Source organism: Neoarius graeffei, chromosome 3 (assembly GCF_027579695.1).
Source record: "Neoarius graeffei isolate fNeoGra1 chromosome 3, fNeoGra1.pri, whole genome shotgun sequence".
NCBI lineage: Eukaryota > Metazoa > Chordata > Actinopteri > Siluriformes > Ariidae > Neoarius > Neoarius graeffei.
In genome coordinates, this window is record NC_083571.1 from 65,224,528 (window position 1) to 65,248,719 (window position 24,192).

Consider the following 24,192-nt stretch of genomic DNA (forward strand, 5'->3'; position numbering starts at 1 on the left):
GGATACGGTTCTTTTGCTGGAATACAGTGTTTTCCTTTCTCCAAACAGAACACTTCTCATTTAAACCAAAAAGTTCTATTTTGGTCTCATCCATCCACAAAACATTTTTCCAATAACCTTCTGGCTTGTCCATGTGATCTTTAGCAAACTGCAGATGAGCAGCAATGTTCTTTTTGGAGAACAGTGGCTTTCTCCGACAATGCACACCATTGTTGTTCCGTGTTCTCTTGATGGTGGACTCATGAACATTAGCCGATGTGAGAGAGGCCTTCAGTTGCTTAGAAGTTACCCTGGGGTCCTTTGTGACCTCGCCGACTATTACACGCCTTGGTCTTGGAGTGATCTTTGTTGGTCGACCACTCCTGGGGAGGGGAACAATGGTCTTGAATTTCCTCCATTTGTACACAATCTGTCTGACTGTGGATTGGTGGAGTCCAAACTCTTTACAGATGGTTTTGTAACCTTTTCCAGCCTGATGAGCATCAACAATGCTTTTTCTGAGGTCCTCAGAAATCTCCTTTGTTTGTGCCATGATACACTTCCACAAACGTGTTGTGAAGCTCAGACTTTGATAGATCCCTGTTCTTTAAATAAAACAGGGTGCCCACTCACACCTGATTGTCATCCCATTGATTGAAAACACCTGATTCTAATTTCACCTTCAAATTAACTGCTAATCCTAGAGGTTCACATACTTTTGCCACTCACAGATATGTAATATTGGATCATGTTCCTCAATAAACAAGTGACCAAGTATAATATTTTTGTCTCATGTGTTTAACTACTTTTAGGACTTGTGTGAAAATCTGATGATGTTTTAGGTCATATTTATGCAGAAATATCGAAAATTCTAAAGGGTTCACAAACTTTCAAGCACCACTGTAGTATGGGTAATACATTATATACAGTATAATGTATTTGTCATCACTGCCGAACCTGATCTGGGCTTGAGGCAAACCACGTTTGGTTGGCTTGACTTGGCTAGAATTGCAGTAGTAGGGTGGCCGGTTCCTTTCTGTGGGGTCTCTCTCTCTCTCTCTCACACACACACACCACTGGGCAATTTACAGTAGCCAGTTAACCTAACTATACGTCTCTGGACTGTGGAGGAAACCCACGCAGACACAGGGAGAACATGCAAACTCCACATTGAAAGGCCCCCATCGGCCATTGGGCTCGAACCCAGAACCTTCTTGCTGTGAGGTGACAGTGCTAACCACTATACCACTGTGCCACTCATACAGTATAGTACAGGATAGTAAAGTCAATATTATACAGGATTGTAATAAATATATTATATATTGTATAGTATGATATTCTGTACACATACAGTATAGTATGGGGCAGTAAAATGAATATTATATAAAGTATAGTATGGTAAATTGTACATACACAGGATATTACACAGTCATGCGAAGATATGAATTTCATCTTTGAGTGGTGAATAATATACCTATATTTCAACATGAAAAGATAAGCTTCATATTTTTGCGCCACTGTGTCATGTTTTTTATATTATATCCACACATGCACACAAAAAAAAGTTAATCAAAAATTTTTTAAATTTTGAGTCAGTTCGCCATTTTGAAAATGCACATCCAGTCAGCAGGAAAACACTGGGAGTGTTGTCATGGGGAGTGAAATATTGGGAATTATTATACATACAGGACACTTTTTCATTGGAATAAAAATGTGTTATGTTCCTTTTGACCGAGTTTCATTCATTTTGTTTGATAGCATGCAATATTATCATATTGCTTATCCTACGTGTATTACGTCACTCTACCCAATGGAGAATGAGCGTTGTAATATCGTAAACCATATTCGAGGTTGTCAAGACAACATGATGTCACACATCAGCGCTGATGCAAATATATAAGAAGAATTTTTTCTGCTGTGCATGCGCAGAAGCACTTCTTTGTTTGCCGGGAAAGAGAAAGATGCGTTGGACACCCGAAAGGCTACCAAAACTTCATTAGATATTCTTCACACATATTTATAAGAGAAAAACATACCAACGGACATCGAAAAACTGGAAAAGAGAGTGTGTATGTTTTCCGTGGTATATCAGATATATTCCATTCAGCTAGCATGATACTGAATGTTGATGAGTCAACAATCACTCAACGCCAGCCAATATTATTTAAATATGTCACTCAGATCCATGATGTATTTCGTATGAAAAATGCGAGTTTTTCAACACAAAAAAATAAACTTCATATCTTCAAGCCAACGTGATTTTATTATATAGACACATTCACAAGCAAAAAGTACCCAAATTTATCAAAATAATTCAAAGACTTTCTCACAAATGACATATAGAGATTTATGTCAGGGTTTTGGTTCTTGATGTACCAGCTGTAGCTCTTATGAAAAATACGAATGTCGTATTTCCCAGTAAAACACTTGTGTGTATGTAATATAGTATAGCATTGGGTAGTTGAATAATCCAGCTGCAATGATGAGTGAAGACCTGACAGCTGTGGATGAGATATTCTTCCCTGTCTGTAAAGAGGATTTAAGGGTTTGCTGCTGGTGCTGCTGTTGCTTAGTGATCGCCGGGGCAGCGGGTGGTCTATTGTTGCCATGCCAACAGATGAACACTGGGTTTTCCAACAGAAACTGCGGATGCCTTTTTTTCACAGCTCTGTTTTCTCTATGCTGTAGTGATTCTGCAGTAATTGCATGTTGTGTCAGGCAGAATGGGATATATCCATTTTACGCTTGAATAACATTGAACGGTGACGCTCTATTGGAGAAGTTCGAGCATCTGTCTAAATTATTTATGCATACTTTATATTATCTTAATGTGAAGCTGTCATCACTGTCATTCCTGAACACTGACTACCTTCACCTCCATCTACTTTCTTGCTTTAATGCCTGAATAAAACAACATGGTGGTTGGTACTTTATCCCATATATATTTGAATTGACCAACAGGCCAGAGCTCAGTGTGGAAGAGGGCAGGATTATCATTACAATCTCTACAAGAGAGAGGAAAGATTACTTTATCCTTCGCAGGAATCACATGAACTATACACTCTTTCACGTGACCTCATTATCGTATATTCCATGTACTGTTCACTCACTGTCCACTTTATACTGTATTATAGGAACACCCATACATCTATGTGCTGTTTGATGCAGTTCTCTAATCAGCCGATCCCTTGACAGCAGCACAATGCATCAAATCATGCAGATACAAATCAAGAGCTTCAGTTAATGTTCACTTCAAACATCAGAATGGAAAAAATTGGGATCTCAAAGTGTGACTTTCTTTCACTGGGGCATGGGTGTTGGTTTGAGCCAGATGGACTGGTTTGAGTATTTCAGAAACTGCTGATCTCCTGGGGTTTTCACACACAGCAGTCTCTAGACTTTACACAGAATGGTGCGAAAAACAAAAAACATTGAGTGAGTGACAGTTCTGTGGGTGGAAACAAATGCCTTGTTGATAAGAGAGGTCAAAGGAAAACAGCCAGATTGGTTCGAGCTACCAGGAAGGATATAGTAACTTATATCATCACTCTTTACAACCATGGTGAGCAGAAAAGCATCTCAGCATCAACAGCAGAAGATTGCATTGGGTTCCACTCCTGCAGCCAAGAACAGGAGTCTTAGAATCAAGAACAGGTTCCTATTAGTGTAGTATCTCACTGGGCTGCGACAGCCTGCGACTAGTTGGAGACACAACAATTGCGATAAAATATGCGAATTAGCGAAAATTTTCATTTGGAATCACACTGAATTGATATTCGCATATTTTATCGCAATTGTGTCTCCAACTAGTCGCAGGCTGTCGCAGCACAGTGAGATACACTCGCACTTCCTGTCTCACGGAAACTGACTTGAGAAGGGTTTGTGACGGCTTTGCGACACCAGCGACAGATTTACGGCTATTTTGAGAGAAATTTTGTCGCACAAATTTTTTGAACATGTTCAAAATTTCAGCAATGAAGCAGCGACACTTTGCGACTCATGCAAGGAAATTGAGAAGCCCCGCGAATGTTTCAAGACACTTTTGAAACTCTCTCACGAATGACGTTCGCAATTTGTCGCAAGCTGTCACAGCCCAGTGAGATACTGGCTTTAAAGTCGCGGGTGAGTGTTTCTTATTGTAAAAACCAAACGTCCAGTACCTCTCCTCACCACCAGGGGTCAGTGAATACCAGATCAGGAGCATCACTCTCAGAAAGAGGGTGTGTCTGAAACACAAGACAATTATCCTCAGCATCAGTGACTAATGAGTAGCTACTGGACATAATCAGTGCTGTGTAGGAAGGAAGGAACCGTTCAGGTCGCAGGCCTACATAATGATATAAAAATAAATCTCTTGTGGTTGCCTGAACTTAGATTAAAGGGTATTGGGAAAATCCCATCTGCTCATTATATTCATTAACATTTTGAAAAAGCAAGTCAGAAAAGAGTTTGCAGAGTTCTGGTGCAGGAAAAGTGAGCAAAGATACTGTGTAATATGATACTTTTTAAAGGCCTGAGATTTGCAAAACAAATGCAATGTGGAGAAAGAAATATTCTTTGCGCGAACCTGTCTCACTGTACATTATAGCAGCTATAAACAGTCGTTCCCTTCAACATGGGTGTTGAAGTGCTACTTGTGACAAAAATACAAGCTAGCGGCTACATGGTGGTGTTGCCCCCTTTTTTTTTTTTTACATAATCTTTATTTATTTTTATTTTATGACTTCTACATTATCGACTCAATACAAAAATATTATAAATTTCCAAACGTTAGTTTTTCAGCATGAAATTAAATGTGAGAGAAAAACTGTCATTAAAAAAGTAGTATATGACAAAGAAATGGGGGTAAAAAAAACCATAATGAAGGCTGCTGCAAAAATAAGAACACTCTCAGAAGATGTACAGAGGATATTACATGGTCATGCGAAGATCTGAAGTTTATCTTCAAGTGCTGAATGTATATATTTTTCAACACGAGAAGATAAACGTCATATCTTCATGCCACTGTGTAAAGTTTTTTTATATTATATGAACACAGCCACAAAAAAACCCGCAAGTTAATCAAAATAATTAAATTTTTGAACCAGTTCACCATTTTGACAACACGCGTCTAGTCAACAGGAAAATGCTGGGAGTGACGTCTTGGAGTGAAATATTGGGAAATATGTCACTCAGATCTGTGATGTATTTCGTATGAAAAATGCAAGTTTTTCAACATGAGAAGATAAACTTCATATCTTCAAGCCAACATGTGATTTCCTTTTTATTATATCAACACATTCACAAACAAAAAGTTCCCAAATTTATCAAAACAATTCATTGAGTTCCTCATGAGTGACATATAGAGATTTATGTCACGGTTTTGATTCTCCATGTCCCGGATGGAGCTCGTATGAAAAATACAAGTGGCGTATTTCCCAGTAAAACACTCGTGTCTATGTAATATATAGTGCATTACTGTACCTTTAGGGGTACTACAGCTTGTTACTGGGACAGTACCCTAGAAAGTACCCTTTATATACTGCTTGGGAACATATGTGTACCTTTGAGGCCTGAAAAAGGTGCACATAGTTACCTTGAGGTGCAAGAATGAGTCCTAGGGGGTACATTAGTGTAGATTGTGTCAATTCTTCGGGGGACAGAAATGGACTCCTACTGTCTCTCTAAATCTGACAATGAAGCAAGTGTGACAGTCAAAGTGTTGAGAAGAACTGTGGCTGGTTCTGCAAGATGTTCAAGAAACTCATTTCCTTATAAAACTGAGACTAAACTATCTATCTATCTATCTATCTATCTATCTATCTATCTATCTATCTATCTATCTATCTATCTATCTATCTATCTGTCTGTCTGTCTGTCTGTCTGTCTGTCTGTCTGTCTATCTATCTATCTATCTATCTATCTATCTATCTATCTGTCTGCTCATCTATCTATCTATCTATCTATCTATCTATCTATCTATCTATCTATCTATCTATCTATCTGTCTGTCTGTCTGTCTGTCTGTCTGTCTGTCATCTATCTATCTATCTATCTATCTATCTATCTATCTATCTATCTATCTATCTGTGTCTGTCTGTTTATCTATCTGTATCTATCTATCTATCTATCTATCTATCTATCTATCTATCTATCTATCTATCTGTGTCTGTCTGTTTATCTATCTGTATCTATCTATCTGTCTGCTCATCTATCTATCTATCTATCTATCTATCTATCTATCTATCTATCTATCTATCTATCTATCTATCTATCTATCTGTATCTGTCTGTTTATCTATCTGTATCTATCTATCTGTCTGTTCATCTATCTATCTATCTATCTATCTATCTATCTATCTATCTATCTATCTATCTATCTATCTATGTCTGTCTATCTATCTATCTATCTATCTATCTATCTATCTATCTATCTATCTATCTGTGTCTGTTTATCTATCTATCTATCTATCTATCTATCTATCTATCTATCTATCTATCTATCTATCTATCTGTGTCTGTCTGTTTATCTATCTGTATCTATCTATCTGTCTGCTCATCTATCTATCTATCTATCTATCTATCTATCTATCTATCTATCTATCTATCTATCTATCTATCTGTGTCTGTCTGTTTATCTATCTGTATCTATCTATCTGTCTGCTCATCTATCTATCTATCTATCTATCTATCTATCTATCTATCTATCTGTATCTGTCTGTTTATCTATCTGTATCTATCTATCTGTCTGTTCATCTATCTATCTATCTATCTATCTATCTATCTATCTATCTATCTATCTATCTGTATCTGTCTGTTTATCTATCTGTATCTATCTATCTGTCTGTTCATCTATCTATCTATCTATCTATCTATCTATCTATCTATCTATCTATCTGTGTCTGTCTATCTATCTATCTATCTATCTATCTATCTATCTATCTATCTATCTATCTATCTATCTGTCTGCTCATCTATCTATCTATCTATCTATCTATCTATCTATCTATCTATCTATCTATCTATCTATCTATCTATCTATCTGTGTCTGTCTGTTTATCTATCTGTATCTATCTGTCTGCTCATCTATCTATCTATCTATCTATCTATCTATCTATCTATCTATCTATCTATCTATCTATCTATCTATCTATCTATCTGTGTCTGTCTGTTTATCTATCTGTATCTATCTATCTGTCTGTTCATCTATCTATCTATCTATCTATCTATCTATCTATCTATCTATCTATCTATCTATCTATCTATCTATCTATCTATGTCTGTTCATCTATCTATCTATCTATCTATCTATCTATCTATCTATCTATCTATCTATCTATCTATCTATTAAAGCAAAAGGTTTTCACACCAAATATTGACTTTGTTTCATTTATTACTGTTTATTGCTCTTTATAATGGTTTTTTTTTTACGTCGAAACATTTAATTGCATTATTTTTAAGGCATTTACTCTCCAGTATTTCTTTCCATGTGCCTCGGACTGTTCTACAGAACTGCATACGTTCATAAATTCTTGTGTTTTTGATAAAAGATGCTCACGGAACAAAAATCTACAGACTTTATTATTATTATTATTATTATTTGTCCTTTTCAAAGGATTTTTAACGTTAGGTTGATCTAGTTGTGGGCGGAGTCACACTAATGCAGCAGAGGCGGGGTTTGGTGTGGAGTGGGGAGTGTGGGCGGGACTTATCCGGGTCTTCCCTCGGTCGAGCAGACTGCAGTGTGCGCGCGCTCGGTGCTGGTCCTTTGAGGAGCGCCGTCATGGAAACGCGGGCCGGAAACGCGCTCTGCCCAAAGCCACATTCCTGGGACACTCATTAAAGCAGGGTTTCATCAGAGAGACGCGCCGGTGGGAATCAGGGGCGACCTGGACACATACAATCACACCCTGGGAGCATTCCTGTGGCTTTAACCTGCTGGAGGGTTTCTATATAATATACGATAGTTCCTTACTGTGGGTGGATCTGTTTCTTTCTGTGGGTTTTTGCCCCTCGGCTGGCCGTCAGAGGCTTTGTTTATTCTTTAATAGCGGCTGGAGCAGCCCTGCGGATCGGATTTAACACTAATACAACATTTACACAAAGGATAAACAAAGGGGAGACCGAGATATGCACAGCATTTCTGATTCCTTCCTCCATTTCTCCCAGTATGACTGAAGGCAGGAGGATTTCCAGCTCCGTTTTGAGATTATTTATAGGAAATCATTCCTTCTGCATCAACATGAGTCCTGCTCGATTCAGATAAACTCTTTTGGAGGTCGTGGAAATCCGTTTCAAATCTGACATCGTTGAGAGAGCTAGGTTTATCTCGGGGTTGGTTTTTGTTTATTTAATTTATTTTTCCTCCAGTGGAGAAGATGGACAGTGAGGTGTTCACTCCTCAGCTCGAGCAGTTTCTGCTCACTCCTCTGGTGGCCTGGGTGAGATGAAGCATTTTCCTCTGATTTTTCTACATCTCCAGAACCTCGAAGGTCCTGAGAGATGATATTTGTGAATCTTGTGGAACGCAGTTATTATCTTGTGTGCACAAGATACAAAAATTAAACACATTTCAGGATTTTAGAGGGAAATTTTATCTTGTGTGCAGAAGGTTATCATCTTGTGCACACAAGATACAATTTCCCCCTCAAGTCCTGAAATGTGATTTTTTTTTTTTTTTAAATCTTGTGCACAAAAAAATGATCTTGTACACACAGGATAATTATCTCATGTGAACAAGATAACAACTTTAGCCCTACAGATATAAAATTTGCCCCTAAAGTCCCAAAAGGTGACTTTTTAAAATCTTGTGTGCAGAAGGTTTTAAAATCATATTTTGGGACTTTTTAGGGGCAAATTTTATATAATTTAAGGTGAATGATATTATCTTGTTCGCACAAGATAATACCTTTTTACACATTTCAGGACTTTAGGGGAAAATTGTATTATCTTGTGTGCACAAGATAATACAATTTCCCCCTAAAGTCATGATTTTTTTTTAAAATCCTGTGTGCAAAAAGGTATTATAATGTGTGCATGAAAAGGTATTTATTATTATTATTATTATTATTATTATTATTATGTGCACAAAAAGGTATTATTATTATCTCGTGTGCACAAGGTAATCTTGGGATTTCAGGGGTAAATTTTATATCTGTAGGGATAAAGTTATCTTGTTCACATGAGATAATTATCTTGTGTGTACAAGAGAAAAAAAATCACATTTCAGGACTTGAGGGGGAAATTTTATTATCTTGTGTGCATAAGATAATGACATTTCTCCACACAAGATTTTAAAATCACCTTTTGGGACTTTAGGGGCAAATTTTATATATTTTAAGTTGAAAGTTATTGTCTTGTTTGTACAAGAAAATACCTTTTTGTGCAAAGGATAAAAAACAAATCACATTTCAGGACTTGAGGGGGAAATTGTATTACCTTGTGTGCTCAAGATAATACAATTTCCCCCTCAAGTCCTGAAATGTGTGGGGGGTTTTGTTTATTTTTTTATCCTGTGTGCAAAAAGGTATGATCTTGTGTGCATGAAAAGGTATTATTAGGTAGTGATTTATTATTATTATTATTATTATTATTATTATTATTTGCACAAAAAGGTATTATCTTGTGTGCACAAGATAATCTTTTGCGCACAATATTTAAATAAAATCAACTTTTGGGACTTCAGGGGTAAATTGTATATCTGTAGGGCTAAAATTGTTCTCTTGTTCACATGAGAATTATCTTGTGTGTACAAGATGAAGAAAAAAAAATCACATTTCAGGACTTGAGGGGAAATTTTATTTTCTTGTGTGCACAAGATTTTTGTACATAAGAGTTAAAAAAAAAAGTAATGTTTTGGGACTTGAGTAATTTTTTTTTATCTTTAGTGCTAAAGTGATATCTTGTGTGCACAAGATAAAAAAAAAATCACCTTTCAGGATTTTTGGGTCTCTGTATATATCTAACGTATATACATGTAATATATTTAAAAAATAGCTATTAATAATAATAATAATAATAATAATAATATATTTTAAATTGATGTATTTCAGGTGAAAACTGTGGTCCAGCCGAGCCCAAGCGACCAAAGCAATCTTTCTCTGTACATGGACTTAGTGGATGGTTCCTACCTGAACGAGGTCATGCTGAGGATGTAAGTCTTTATATGCTGTTTATCTCCTCTTATCATCTTTTCAACATTTGGCAACATTTTCAGCTGAGTGTGTGTGATCCTGCATTCATCACACTGAGCTCAGAGGTGCTGAAACCATCCCTCAACTGTCTCTCAACAAGAATCCGCTTCCACTGGGATGCGATCGAGTCATGGATTAAACCTCGAGCAGTAGAAAAAAATGTCTTCTCGTTGTGAGGTCTGAACCACTCGAGCCCATGTGTTGTCAGACCTCCATATAGTCAAGGTTCTGAAAGTCAGTGTGTGAGAAGAATGCCACACTTTGTGAAGACATTGTGCCTGAAGTGATTCTCCTGATCCTGAGAAGGTTTCAAAAGAGGTTGAGAGGAACTGGGAGAGGTTTTCTTGGTGTACAATGTATTCAGTGCTCAACAGTGAGCTTTTCTTCTTTGTGCCTTTCTGTTGGGGGGGAAAAAGAGGAGGATTTCTGGATCGCATCCTTGCATGGTTAATCTTGGAAGGAGCTTTGCGTTTGTCCTGACGCTACGTTCTTCATACTCACAAGAAACAAAGTGGCAAAAGATCATTCATTTTCTACACGTGTGTGAGATCCTGAACCACAAATCTCATCAAGCAACATCTGAATCCTGATTTTCTCAATTTGATATATAAATTCGGTATGAGGCCCCACAGCGACACATCCAAATGATTCCTTGGATCAAATTTTATGCCGCTTGAGTTCCTACCTGCAGGCAACTAAAAATGATGTCACTGGGCTTGGTCTGAATTGATGTTTTTTTTTTTTTTTTGGTTGCTGTTCAGGTTGATGTCATTTATAGACGTCTTTTTGATGTCAAAATGCTTTTGATTCTGGATGAACTTGAGGTATTTCATATAGGAGAGATGTTTGGGGTTTTTTTCCCCCCCATGTACTGTTGTCTTTTCACTTTTTTCCACATCTGTCTTCACACCTTTTCATACTTTTTTTTTGTGTTGCATGGAAATTTTCAAAAATATCTTGTTCAGGATGACCGTGGTCGTGTACAACACATCAGATTTCCCATCAACCGGAAAATATGTCGCTGTTGTTCTTGGTCGGCATGGATTTTATTTTATTTTTTGACATGGAAAAAATATTTTCAAAAATTTAGATTCTGATTGAGCTCAAGTCTCTCTTTTTTTCCCTTCTTTTCTTTAAATTTTTTTTAAATTTCTCATGGTTTTTCCAGTCTTTTCAGCAGCTTTTAAAATTTTTCATCTTTTTTCTTTTTGTCTGTCGTAACATCTTTCCTCATCTCTTTTTCCACTTTTTTCTGTCCTTATTTAACCTTTTTTCACGTCTTTTCGTGCATTTTTTTGTACCTTTTATTTCTTTCTCGTGGTCTTTCTATCTTTTCAGTAGCTTTTAAATGTTTTTTTTTCACCTTTTCTTTTTTTGTCTGTTGTAACATCTTTTCCCCATGTCTTTCCCCCCCTTACACCTCATTAAATATCTTTTCAACGTCTTTTTCATGTTTATTTCAACACATCACCCCCACACATACATTTTTCCCCCCTTTTTCCCTTCTTCTTCTCCCTCATGTCTTGTTCACATGTTCACTGCTTCAGGACTCTTGATTTGTGAATGTTAATTTGAATGTATCGCTGTGTTTCGTTTTCATCACGGACCAATCCTAAAGTCCCCGAGATCTCAATTCGGTTTGTTCAGCACCTCTTTGAAAATCCGAATGTAGATTTGGATCCATAATGAACAAAAACCAAAGGCGACAATGACGAAGCAGATTTCCCTGAAATCACACAAGGAAAGAAACCTTCAGAGGAACCAGATTCAAAACCCCCCTCTAACACCGGATTGTGAGATTAACAATATGAAAAAACCCCTCCATCCTTCTCCGTCGAGTTCCTTGGAGTTTTTCAGCTCATCAGTAGTCAGGGTTGTATATTAATGGTGTGTTGTGGGCGGAGCGTTAGTTCTGGGGCGACTCTGAGCTTTGGGCAGCTGTTGGCACTCGTCCTCTCAGCGTGGCGCTCGGACAGAAGGCACATTGTCTCAGAGGGAAGTGAAGCGGCTCTTTGTTAAACGCCGCTTGTGTTAACTGGTTCCCCTGGATGTTAAATCTCCTGTTAGATCACTACTGAAGGTCATGTAGAACTGGGTAATCGAATGCTTATTATTTTCAGCAGAGATTTTTTTTTTTTTTTTAAATCTAGATTAGAGAGAATTGGTTCCCGAGCACTGATTTCATACTTCAGAAGAACTTAAGAGGAACGTCTCAGCATTGGAGCCATTCCAGGTTGAACCTCTACCATGCTGCATTATGGCTTGTAATCAATACTTGTTCTCTGAAAGGGCTTCCAATGCCTTGATGGCACCAATGGTCGTTGTCCAGAGGAATAGCTGCAGGGAGATTGATAATCTCATTTGTCTGAGCAAATCTGAGTTCCAGGGACTGCAGGCGAGATGTTTCGGCCTGGAGCTGAGAGTCTATTAGCATCCTGCTGGGTCTCCAAAGCGTAGGGTGATGTGTTCGGTCACACAGTCTGGGACAATCGCAGGAAGAATGTTTGCTTACCACAAGTTAAATCATGAAATTAAATACATTTTCATCTGAAATTAGAAGCGTGAATCAAGAGGAGTGTGACTTTTAGCATTTTATTGAACATCCTGGGGAGGGATAAAAACAAACCTTAACAGCAAATTCAATTTCATTTCCTCATCACAGTACTCAAAGGAGTTTTCATGGTACGTGAAGTTTACAGCAACCGTCTTGAACATCAACAAGAAGCAACGGTGGTCCAGTGATACAGTATTTTTGTCCATTTGTTGTATAAGCAATATAAGTTGGATAAGCAGAGTAGGTGCCATTAATGTTAATCCAGAGCAATGTACAACAAACCCAGAGCAGCCCAGGGAGCAGGTGGGGGTGAGGCGCCTTGCTCAAGGGCACTTCAGCCATTCTTGCTGGTCCAGGAAATCGAACCGGTGACCTTTTGGCCCCAAAGCTGCTTCTCTGGATAAGAGCGCCTGTTAAATACCTGTAATGTAATGTCCAATGTTGTACACAGTTTAAGGAACAAAACTAATTTCATCCTCAGGAAATAGTAGCAACCTCCAGGAGCTTGAGATGGCAGGACAAAATGTGAGCGTGATGTCACGACAGATAAAACCCCATTCAGCTCCACAGCGCTGTTGAGTTCTGCATTCTGATTGGTCAAGAAGTGTTGATTAAGTTTCTATAAAAGCAGTACTTGTACTATCGAAACATTATCTACGTGAAGTTTCCAAACATAATCAGTCATTGGATAAACATAATCATAGGTGTGACGTTTGATTGTTTACCCAATGACTCCACAGTACAAGTCCCTGAGTACAGCATTACTATAGAAACGGTAGTGTTTCTATAGTACAAGTACTGCTTTTATAGAAACTTAATCAACACCACTTGACCAATCGCTTTCATGGAAGGAGTCTCCAGTTTCAGAGGAAAAGCTGTACAAAGGAGTTTATGATTTTGCGGTTTCTTGGTCACATGACACAGCTTTTTTTTTTTAAATCTATTATTTATTTAAACCCCCCCCCATTAACTTCAAGAGCAAATTATGGGAATGACTGTTTTTTGTGTGCTGTAATATCACAGAGAGCAGGAAGTAGCTTGTTTCGGACGTAGCTATAAATGGATAAAAAGTATTACACGTCATTATTGAATCACTTGTGGTGTCAGCAAATCCGCTTCATCACACCACCCAGGTTGATAAATTTCCTGCTCCAACACACCCCGAACTATGTACCGTTTTCATAAACGTATATTCTGCGGTGTGTCTCGAAATATTTTAATTACTATCCAGGTTTGTTTCGGATTAGTTACGTGAAAGTGTTTTGCTTTACTGATATTTAAAATGGCACTAAAGCTGGTTTAATGCACTGCAGTGAAGATCCAAAAGAAGTTGTGCTGAATTCTCGTGATTGATAGTGCGATGATGAGGAAAAAAAAAATTGGCGTCAGCGTCGTTCACATGCATTTCAAACCTCTGACTGTAAGATACATCTCATTTGTTCAGGAAAGTGTCTTGGCAGTGGTGAGATTTCTTTCCCAAAACATTTTTCCTTTGTCTTTCTTTGTGGTTGCATGGTCATGTCTCCTGCTTTGGCTCATGCATCATGTGTGCGCGCGCGCACACACACACACACACACACACACACACACACACACACACACACACACGTTAAAAGCTCTCTGTCTCCTCCTGTTTTTCACAGAGCTCTTCAGCAGACAGATTTCTTTCTCGACGAAGAGAAGGCTCCAGGATTAGTTAACGGTTTAGCGTATGTGGCACAGATGGTGGACGTGAACTCTGCTCCACATAAGCAGACGCTCCTACAGGCTCTCACTCCACCTGAATCCGACGTTCTCCTTTTCTGCTCATCACCAGCAGAGCCATTAACACACAAACTGTAGCACTTTTTTCCCAGCAGTGGGTCCAGAAGATTTCTGTTTTACGACAGCGCTTTAATGACACAAATCCCCAATCGGCTTTTTTTCTTTTCTTTTTTTTCTTTTCAGTTCACACCTCATGCTGCTTTCCTTGAGACAGAGGGTGATAATGGGATAAATCCACATTAAGACACGTGTGTATACACACACACACACACACACACACACACACGCGTACGTTCTTCTGGCATCCTTCTTCCTTCCTCTTGATACAGCAAAGCCTTGTTTCCTCTTTTGTTTCCTCCTTCATTCACACAGAGTCTCAGCTTGTGTGAAATTTATCGTCAGGGATCAAAGTGGAGCTGCAGGCAGATAGGAGAGGAAGACCACGACGATGAAGGTTCCATCCCCCCCCGTCATCCCTTGGGTTTCTGTTCTTATCTTCCGAATTGATTTTAGCTCCTACGCTTTCGATTTTAAAACCTTCCACAGAATTCCTTACTGTACGTTTTCACATCTTATAACATTTTATGTCCAAATTTCATTGTTTAAACATAACCAAGTGCCATTGAAGTCATGTTACAGATGACGTTTACAATAATTTCCTTTCGTTTCCTGTGGTTAAGTTACAAATTGAATATTTAGTGCACTCGGTAGTTTCTACATGATCATTATGCTGTACTGCATGTAGTGAGCATGGACAGGGAATCAGTATAATTTTTGCAATTCATTTTAACAGATTATATGACAGGCATTTAGCAGATGCTCTTATCCAGAGCAATGTATCTCACACCCAGAGCAGTTGGGGGTTCGGTGCCTTACTCAAGGACACTTCAGCCATTCCTGTTGGTCCAAAGAATCGAACCAGCAGCCTTTTGGTCCCAAAGCTGCTTCTTTAACCTTCAGGCCATAGCTTCAAAGGTTGAACTCGTTGCATGAAAATGAAGCAGATTTTTTTTTTTTTTTTTAAATGTAAGAATAAAATCTCGTTGGATGAGTTAATATTCAGTTCTGGTTTTTTTTCCCCCCAAAAAAAACAACCCCAAAACAAAATACGACGACTACACAAAATTGATTGAGACATCAGGCTTGAAATAAATACACACGTTGTTAATCGTGTCTTTAAAGGTCATAGGCAAGGGTCGGAGGTGGAACGTAGAGTATCAACTTTATTTTCTAGAAGAATGACCCAGAAAATGAATTAAATCTTCCTGGTGTCTAATTTGCACCCTAAAATTGAATAAAACAGTTAATTCAAGCCAAACAGACTGGGAGCAGCTCTGTGTTTACTTGCGAACCGAGCACACGTGTACAGACTTTGGTCGTGAGAGGTTGTGTAAAATGTCTGATAGCGATTTTGAAGTAGGAACTCTCCAAATTGAATATTGAGAGGTGAAACCATATCTGTATGAACCTATGGCCGTTGCGAAGCAATCGGAGAATGTGGCTCGCTGGTTTGACCGTGCGGCCTCGGAATCGGACGGCGACTCGGCCGACTCTGATCGCGGTGACCCCGGACCTCAGCAAGACTCGCGGCTGAACAATTTATCCTGGTAGTTATGATAAATCCTTACTTTTGTCGTAATACTAAATAAGAGCCCTTTTGAAGAATAATTAAACCACATGGGCACACACATAATCCCTATAATATAATGTGGATTCGTTTATACTGCTAATATAAAATATTGCTAATAGCATTATACTATTTATAGCCTACTCTAAGCGAGGAAATATCCCTTTGTCTCATTTCCACAATGATTGTACAGGATCCCTCAGGATTCTTGACTTGTCAATTGCAAGCAAAGGTAAAAATGTTTACGTCCAATCTTCTCCTTTTTGCTTGAGCGTTGCTGCTCCGTTTCTTCTTTGACTGCTTGATTTTGTGCTCAAATTTTGTCGTAACAGTGTCCGGTTTGAGACTTCTCTGTCCGACACTGACACCTAAACTCTCCAACAGATGGGGATTCTTCAAAAATGAATCGTTGTCGAAGTGATCGGAGCACAGAGCGGTGTATTTACCCGGCTGCCAACCCTCTCGCTTCACGCGCACAATCCACTCTCTCCGCCTCTTCTCTCTCGGAAAAAGGTAAAAACTTCTTCCTGAACCGGTCCCGTTGTTACAGTTCACTGCACAACATTAAGGCATGGTTTTTCTTTGGAAACTCCCAAACGCAAGTCTGCACTCAAGCCAAACGGCAATGCAAACAAACGGAAGTGGACTCAACTCAAGCGATTTGTTTGTCTTGAATGACGTCACACGCCGAGTGGTCACGGAAATCGCCGAGCGAAATTCGCCGCCATCCGCGCTAACTTATTTTAATTATTACTTATTAACAATACTTCTTGGGACCAGAAGAAAATTACAGAGGGCTTTTTAACATATAAAGTTTCAAATGTGCATAAATTGAAAACCTTTGCCGATGACCTTTAATCCATAAATTGTGTCCGAGTCTCAAATAGTTTCCTGTTGGTCACGGTGTAAACGGTCCAATATTATGTTGTACCCTATGTAATGAGCACATACAGCGGATAATAGACAGCTTATTGGAACTTCATGTTTTTTGTTTCCTGTTTGATTGACACAGCTCACTGTTTTATGGTCAGGCAGGAACAATTTGCTGATTAGGTGTGGCAAGTACAGAGCTCGATATTTGTTTTCCAGCACTTTCACAGCACAGGTGGTCCATTTACAGAGTACAAATCAGAGTGAAATTAACACTTTGTTTTGGTTTGTGCTTGTAATTAAATGAACCAAAAAGGAAGAAAACATTGGCTATGGGGTATATTGAGTTAAAAAATCTTTCGTGAGTTGTCCAGAAATGCGACAGTTTAGGGAATTAAAGAATTCTTTACCAGTTGTGTGTTTAAAAACAAAAAGGGGGAAAAAAACCCATTGAGGCCTTCAATAAATTCCTAAAAATTCTATAAATTACTATCCTGATTTTTCTGTCTCATGATCTGAGGTCCCCCCTCCCAGTCATTTCTTCAGCGCTACAGTTCAGTCCTTTTGGCTCACTTTTGCAGCTCACATCTTCAACAACCCAAAACCACACACCATATTTGATTCACTTCCTGCTAATGAGTTGAATCACTTTCTAGCAGAGTTCAAGGAGGAGGAGGAACTGCATGGTTTGACTGAAACTGATTATACACTACATCTATGATGTGGGTGTGGTCAATCCTGTGGGTTCGGGTGATTGGTCAGATCTGAGATCATCTTCACTGGCTGACCAATGAGTGTTTGGGTCCCCCCCGTAGTGAGATTTGTTTTGCATCTCCATGATGAAACTGATGCAGCGTGTCGGATGTAGGTTACTCGGAGGCTTGGGCACGTCGATAATCATCCTGTGACTCTTGCATGACCTTTTTGATTCGTCCCTCCTGCTTTGGAAAAGCCTCACTGCTCTGAGCAAGGATGATGGAATTGGAGGAATTTGCCTGTACATTGTTTTTTTTTCTCTTGGTTATCTGGCAGTGATGTAAATTGGTGTCCTCACTCAGTGTTTAACCAGGATTACTGCTCCCACTGCTGTGTTTAATTAAGGGGTTAAGCTCATCAGAGCTGCCTCAAAGCCCTCCTGTGCTCAGGTCACGTGATAAATGCAGTATTCACACTCCGTTAAAAAAGGGGAAAAAAAAAATCCTGCTCTCTAATTTGCAAGACAGAGAGGCGGTGTGTGTGTGAGCATCAAACTACTTCTGCTAGTAGGAGTGTTGATTAGCTTTCTCGCTTTTGTGTTCATTTATTGTCCTGTGTCTGATATAATGGTGAATCAGAAGCCTGTACGCTGCAGGGGAGTTTCCTAGTCACATGACCCTGCAAGTGACACAGTTGAATGGTGTGTGTGTGTGTGTGTGTGTGTGTGTGAGAGAGAGAAAGAGAGACTGACCATTAAGGACAAGGCATGCATGTGGCAGGGACGCCTTGAACCACAATAAATGTCATTATATAATAATATTTTGACTTCAAACACAAGTGATGGAATTCCATAATGGTGATGTCAGACATTTTGACCATCACAGTTTGCCGTTCCATGTTGGAAGTGGATTACCAACCGTTCCACATATATAAGTCAAGTGAATCCCACTAAAGCGACGTCCTGGACCATCTGTACAACAGCTCAGGAATCTGATCCTCCAGTGGATTCAGGCTCAGTGAAACCCAGCAGTGTTTTTCCAATCTTTTCCAAACTGTCCTGTTTCTGTTGCTCCTGTGTCCACTGTAGCCTCACATTCCTGAGTAGGGGTACAAAAATGTTCCTGTTAAATCCCCACTCTTTACAACCCTGTTGAGCAGAAAAGCATCTCAAAGTGGCACTCACTTCACATCTGATGACATTGGAGCGGCTCTTCCTCAGCCTCCTCAGACCCCAGGTACAACATGCCCAGGACTGTCTGCAGTTTGCGTACCGGGCAGGTGTTGGTGTGGAAGACGCCATCCTCTACCTGCTACACCGAGCCCACTCGCATCTGGATAAGGGAAATGGCACAGTGAGGATCCTCTTCTTGGACTTCTCGAGTGCCTTTAACACCATCCAGCCCCTATTGCTTCAGGACAAACTGAACAGGATGCGAGTGGACCCCTGCCTGGTCACCTGGATCTCCAGCTACCTCAATGACAGGTCGCAGTCCGTCAGGCTGAAGGACATTACGTCTGACACTGTAATTAGCAGCCCCGGAGCACCCCAGGGCACGGTGCTGGCCCCTCTTCTCTTCACCCTGTACACCGTGGACTTCTGCTACAACTTGGAGCTGTGTCGCATTCAGAAGTTTGCCGATGACACAGCCATCGTTGGGTGTATCAGTGACGACAGAGAGGAGGAATATAGGAGCCTGGTGAGGGACTTTGCTGTGTGGTGCAACAGGAACCATCTGCAGCTCAACACCTCGAAGACCAAGGAGCTGGTCATTGACTTTGGGAGGTCCAGACCAAGGTCACGACCAGTTCTGATCGAGGGAGTCGAGGTGGAAGCTGTGGATTCCTACAAGTACCTCGGGCGGTGGCTGGACAGCAAGCTGGACTGGACTTGCAACACCAATCACTTATACAGGAAGGGACAGAGCAGGCTATACTTCCTTAGGAGGCTGCGGTCCTTTAACATCTGCAGGAAACTCCTGTGGATGTTCTATCAGTCTGTGGTCGCCAGTGTCCTGTTTTACACCGTGGTGTGCTGGGGGGGCAGCGCATCCAAGAAGGACACATCCAGGCTGGACAAACTGATCAGGCGGGCCGGCTCTGTGGTCGGCGTGAAGCTGGACTCTCTGGTGACGGTGGCAGAGAAGAGGTCTATGAACAAAATACTGAACATCATGGACGATGCCAGTCACCCTCTGCACACTGTCATCAGCAACCAGAGGAGCCTGTTCAGTGACAGAATGCTCCTTCCCAAGTGCAGGACGAACAGACTCACAAACTCCTTTGTCCCTCACGCCATCAGACTGTACAACTCCTCTCTGGGGGGGAGGAGGGGGAACAGGAGGGCAGAGGACGGGAAGGAGCAGTAGCCTAGCCTAACAATAAGCAATACCGGACAATGTGCAATATAAAGTGCAATATCTTTCCTGCTACCCCCCCCCCCCCCCACACACACACACACACTTACCCTAACCCCACTTCTACCCCCCTCCCCCCTTTCTCTCTTCCCCATATCTTTTTTTATATTTGCATATGTAAATATTTAATTTATTTTAATTTATCTAGAAGTTTTCTATTTCTTTTCTCTGTTCATCTGTAATGATGCTGCTGGAATCTTAATTTCCCTGAGGGAACCCTCCCAAAGGGATCAACAAAGTCTAATCTAATAACCTTGGACCAGACAAGAACAGGAACCTGAGGCTACAGTTGGCTTAAGGAAAATGGATAAAATTCCATAATGGTACATATTCTGACTGTTGGAATTGGACGCCCAATACCTGAGCCGCTGAGCTCGATATAAAATCTGGAGAGCTCATAGCCTATTCCCCGCTGAAGAGACGAGTGAAGCCTTCTGGCCGCCATCTTACCACTCCCATCTTGTGTATTTGGCTTGTGTGTTTAAACCATTGTATCTGATCAAATTTGCCCCAAGAAACGTTCCTCCTGACCCCCCCCCATTCATTACCTCTTATTTTCTCCACTTTACCCCCATTCCTTACATATCTTTTTATAGCGCTCCCTTCAGGGCCCCCCCCCCCCAGTCCAGTCTCAGATCATATTTTTTTTGAACAGCTCTTTTACTACTATAGTTATTTCAATGCAGATTATTTCAGTTTTTCTCTTATACAGTGTATCTTTCTCTTTTCATATATTTATTTTTCTTTCTATTATTATTATTATTATTATTATTATTATTATTATTATTATACCAACACAAAGGCTGTACAATACTTCCTTTCTGTTTAGGACGGTTGTTGAAACATGAGAAGATACTCCAGTTATTTGCCATTTTCACTTCATTCTCAGTCACGTCTTAACAGTATTTATTGATTGCAAGCTGCATGAATATTGTGACAGCGAATTATGTGACCAATAAATACTGTTAAGATGTGACTGAGAATGAAGTAAAAATGGCAAATAACATGAGAATCCTGTTTCAACAACTGTCCTAAATAAAGGAAGTATTGTACAGCCTTTGTGTTGGATAAATAGATAGGAAGGAAGAAGAAATGTATGAAAGAGAAAAATACTGTATAAGAGAAAAACTGAAATCTCAGTAAAAATAACTATAGTAGTAAAATAGCTGTTCAAAAAAAAAGATCAGAGACTGAACTGGAAAAGAAAAAACAAACAATAACAGTGAAGGAGAGTGCTATAAAGATACAGTATGTAAGGAATGGGGACAAAGTGGAGAAAAGAGGAGGTAATGAAAGGGGGGGAAGTCAGGAGACACTTTTATTGGGATGAGTTTGATTGGATACAGCGCTTTTAATGCATAAGCCAAATGCATGTGATGGGAGTGGTAAGATGGCGGCCAGATGGCTTCACTCTGAGCCTTTGAGCTCTCCGGATTTTATATAGAGTTCAGTGACCTGAGCACATTAAAGTGAATTACAAATCATGACACACTGTATGAGTCAACTGAATTCCACTGAAGCAACATCTTACATGTTCACTTTAAGATGAACTTTTGTTCCCCTGTACAGGAAACTGAGGCTACAGGGCTACAGTAGGTGCATGCTCATCCCAACTAGACTGTTTTTCTGATCTTTTCCATGCCCACCGTAGCCTCGGATTCCTCTGTCCTGTCTCAGCAAGACATTTCAGCTTGCTGGATGGTTTTTTGTTTGTTTTTCGCACTATTTTGTGTAGCTCTAGAGCAGGGGTGTCAAACCTGATCCATAAAGGGCCTTGTGGCTGCAGGTTTTCATTCCAGCCATGCAGCAGCACACCTGACTTGGCTCATTCAATCAACTGAACTGTCTTCACACAGTCAAATACTTGCAGCCACACCCACCCTTGATTAAAGGGTGGGTGTGTCAGTTGATTGAATAAGCCAAATCAGGGTGCTGCTGCATGGCTGGAATGAAAACCTGCAGCCACACGGCCCTTTATGGATCAGGTTTGACACCCCTGCTCTAGAGACTCGAGAGTTGTGGGGAAATCAGGATTTCAATCAGACTGTCCAACACCAATAGTCAAAGTCAGTAAGGTCATGTGATTAGTTCCCGTTGTTGTTGTTGTTAATGGAGGATTTGTGTCTTTCATGATGGTCATGTTAGATTTAGACAGTCATAATGCCATAAATTCTTGCCGTGTTTTTGTTGGGAGACTAACAACACGACAGCTTCGACCCTGACCAGTCATTGTTTTACGAATTTGCATGTCGTCAGGGAGGAGGGTCAAGAGCTTCTCAATCATAGCCATCAAAGAACATGACTTCTGAAGGCCAATTTATGCTGACAACGCAGTCCTCGCAGACGGTGCCGCAGATGGCGTCTGCGTAGCCCCCCCACCTTCGCAGACGCTCTGCGCGCACCTCCCAAAATTTGTGACCACCGCAGAAGCCTCGCAGACAGCGTCGCAGACAAGAGGGCTCTGATTGGTCCACTCTACATCCGCTGTACACGCACTTCCGCTTCCCTACTTTCCTGGTTTTTGTTTTCACGACCGGCATTTTTAAAAACACGAGCGAAGATGGAGCAGCATGAAGAGCGGTTGATTGAGGAAGTACATACATCTATACGACTCCAGTTCTAGTCATTATAAAAAAAAAAAAAAGTTCTAGTCATTATAAGTAACCGGAGGATAAACACTCCACTAACCACACCCACCAACTACTCCTAGCGACTTCGCGCCCCCTTGCGTTGTGCCGGTGAATAACATCGCGCACGCCTATTACTCCCCGCTCAACGATAAATTACAACTGTCTGCGAAAAGCTATCTGCGAAAGCCTTGTCGCAGGAGCATGCAGAGGCCTTGAGTCAGCGAACTAGGCGGGCGGAGGGGGGAATTCAGAAATGCTAGACCTTTTGTCAGGGAGTCATGGAGTGTCCCAGACGCCATGTCACTGTTCTTTGATTGATTTGGATTGATGTGAATTTATGGAGTCTGATCCTGGCTTTCTTTTAGTATATTCTCCAAGAACCTTTTGATACTTTTGTTTCTCCAGCTCGGCGCGAAAAACAGAAATCATTAAAAACTATGATGGTCTGATAATTGAGCTAATATGGTGGAACAGCCTGGGTTTTTTTTTTTTTTCCTCCACACCTGAGAAATCTCACGTTTGTTTTTCTAAAACTCAGCTCTCGATGTAGAATTTACAAAACCGTGTGTGTGTGTGTGAGAGTGTGATGGCATTTAAACAAACCTCAATTTAAATACTATGGTTAATTGTTGGTGTTCTCTGGAAAAACTGCACTTTTTTTTTCCCCCCACTGAGAGCTTAAAGTTGTCCTTTAACATCACTACAGATTTAAATTTCTCTCTCAGTAATCCAGACTCGTTCCTCACAGTTTGTCCAGGAAAAAAGTCAAGTCACGTCATGTCACGTCATGTTGTAGGGTCTTAAACATTTTTGAGTAAATCCTCCTAAATCCACCTCGTATCATCTAATGGTTATTATTATATTAGATCACAGAAAAGATCGGTCACGTTTCAACACTGATCACGTTTCATGTTCATGAAGTCCAGTTTGTATTTGTATGGGTTCAGAAAGGTGATGACGGGGGCGTCGTGGCTCAGGTGGTTAAGGCACTATACCATGAATGCGGGCGACCCGGGTTCGATTCCGGCCCGAGGTCATTTCCCGATCCCTTCCCGACTCTCTCTCTCTCCCGCTCATTTCCTGTCTCTACACTGTCCTATCCAATAAAGGTGCAAAAAGCCCAAAAAAATATCTTTAAAAAAAAAAAGAAAGGTGATGACCCGCTGACACATTGAGGGTGCGGCGGCCGTGTCTGAGACGAACGCATGAGACGTTTTTCTCATCACGCTGCTGTTACTCATAAACATGAGACGTGCAAGAGAGTGGAAAATTTGATACAGACGTTTTTGTAGAAGTGGATGATATGGCAAAAAAAAAGTCCTGTAAATGATAGTTGAAGACAACTGTAACACAATGTACTGCATATGTAAACCCCCCCCAGAAGTCAATCGTTTCAACAGAAATTATTCCTAAATTGTCCATTTTTATTTGAATTTATGTTAAACAATAGTAGTAGTTGTATTTTAGTTTTTGTAACATTTTTGCATT

General features: G+C 40.1%; 1 protein-coding gene across 1 annotated transcript in view; it reads left to right on the plus strand.

Annotated features, from left to right (window-relative positions):
• Window positions 1–7,693: 7,693 nt before the first annotated feature.
• LOC132883477 (girdin-like) overlaps window positions 7,694–24,192 on the plus strand; it is a 107,436-nt gene continuing 90,937 nt past the window's right edge. The window contains 2 exon segments of the mRNA XM_060917149.1: window positions 7,694–8,397; window positions 10,009–10,109. Coding sequence (XP_060773132.1) covers window positions 8,335–8,397; window positions 10,009–10,109 — 164 coding nt within the window. The 5' untranslated portion in view covers window positions 7,694–8,334.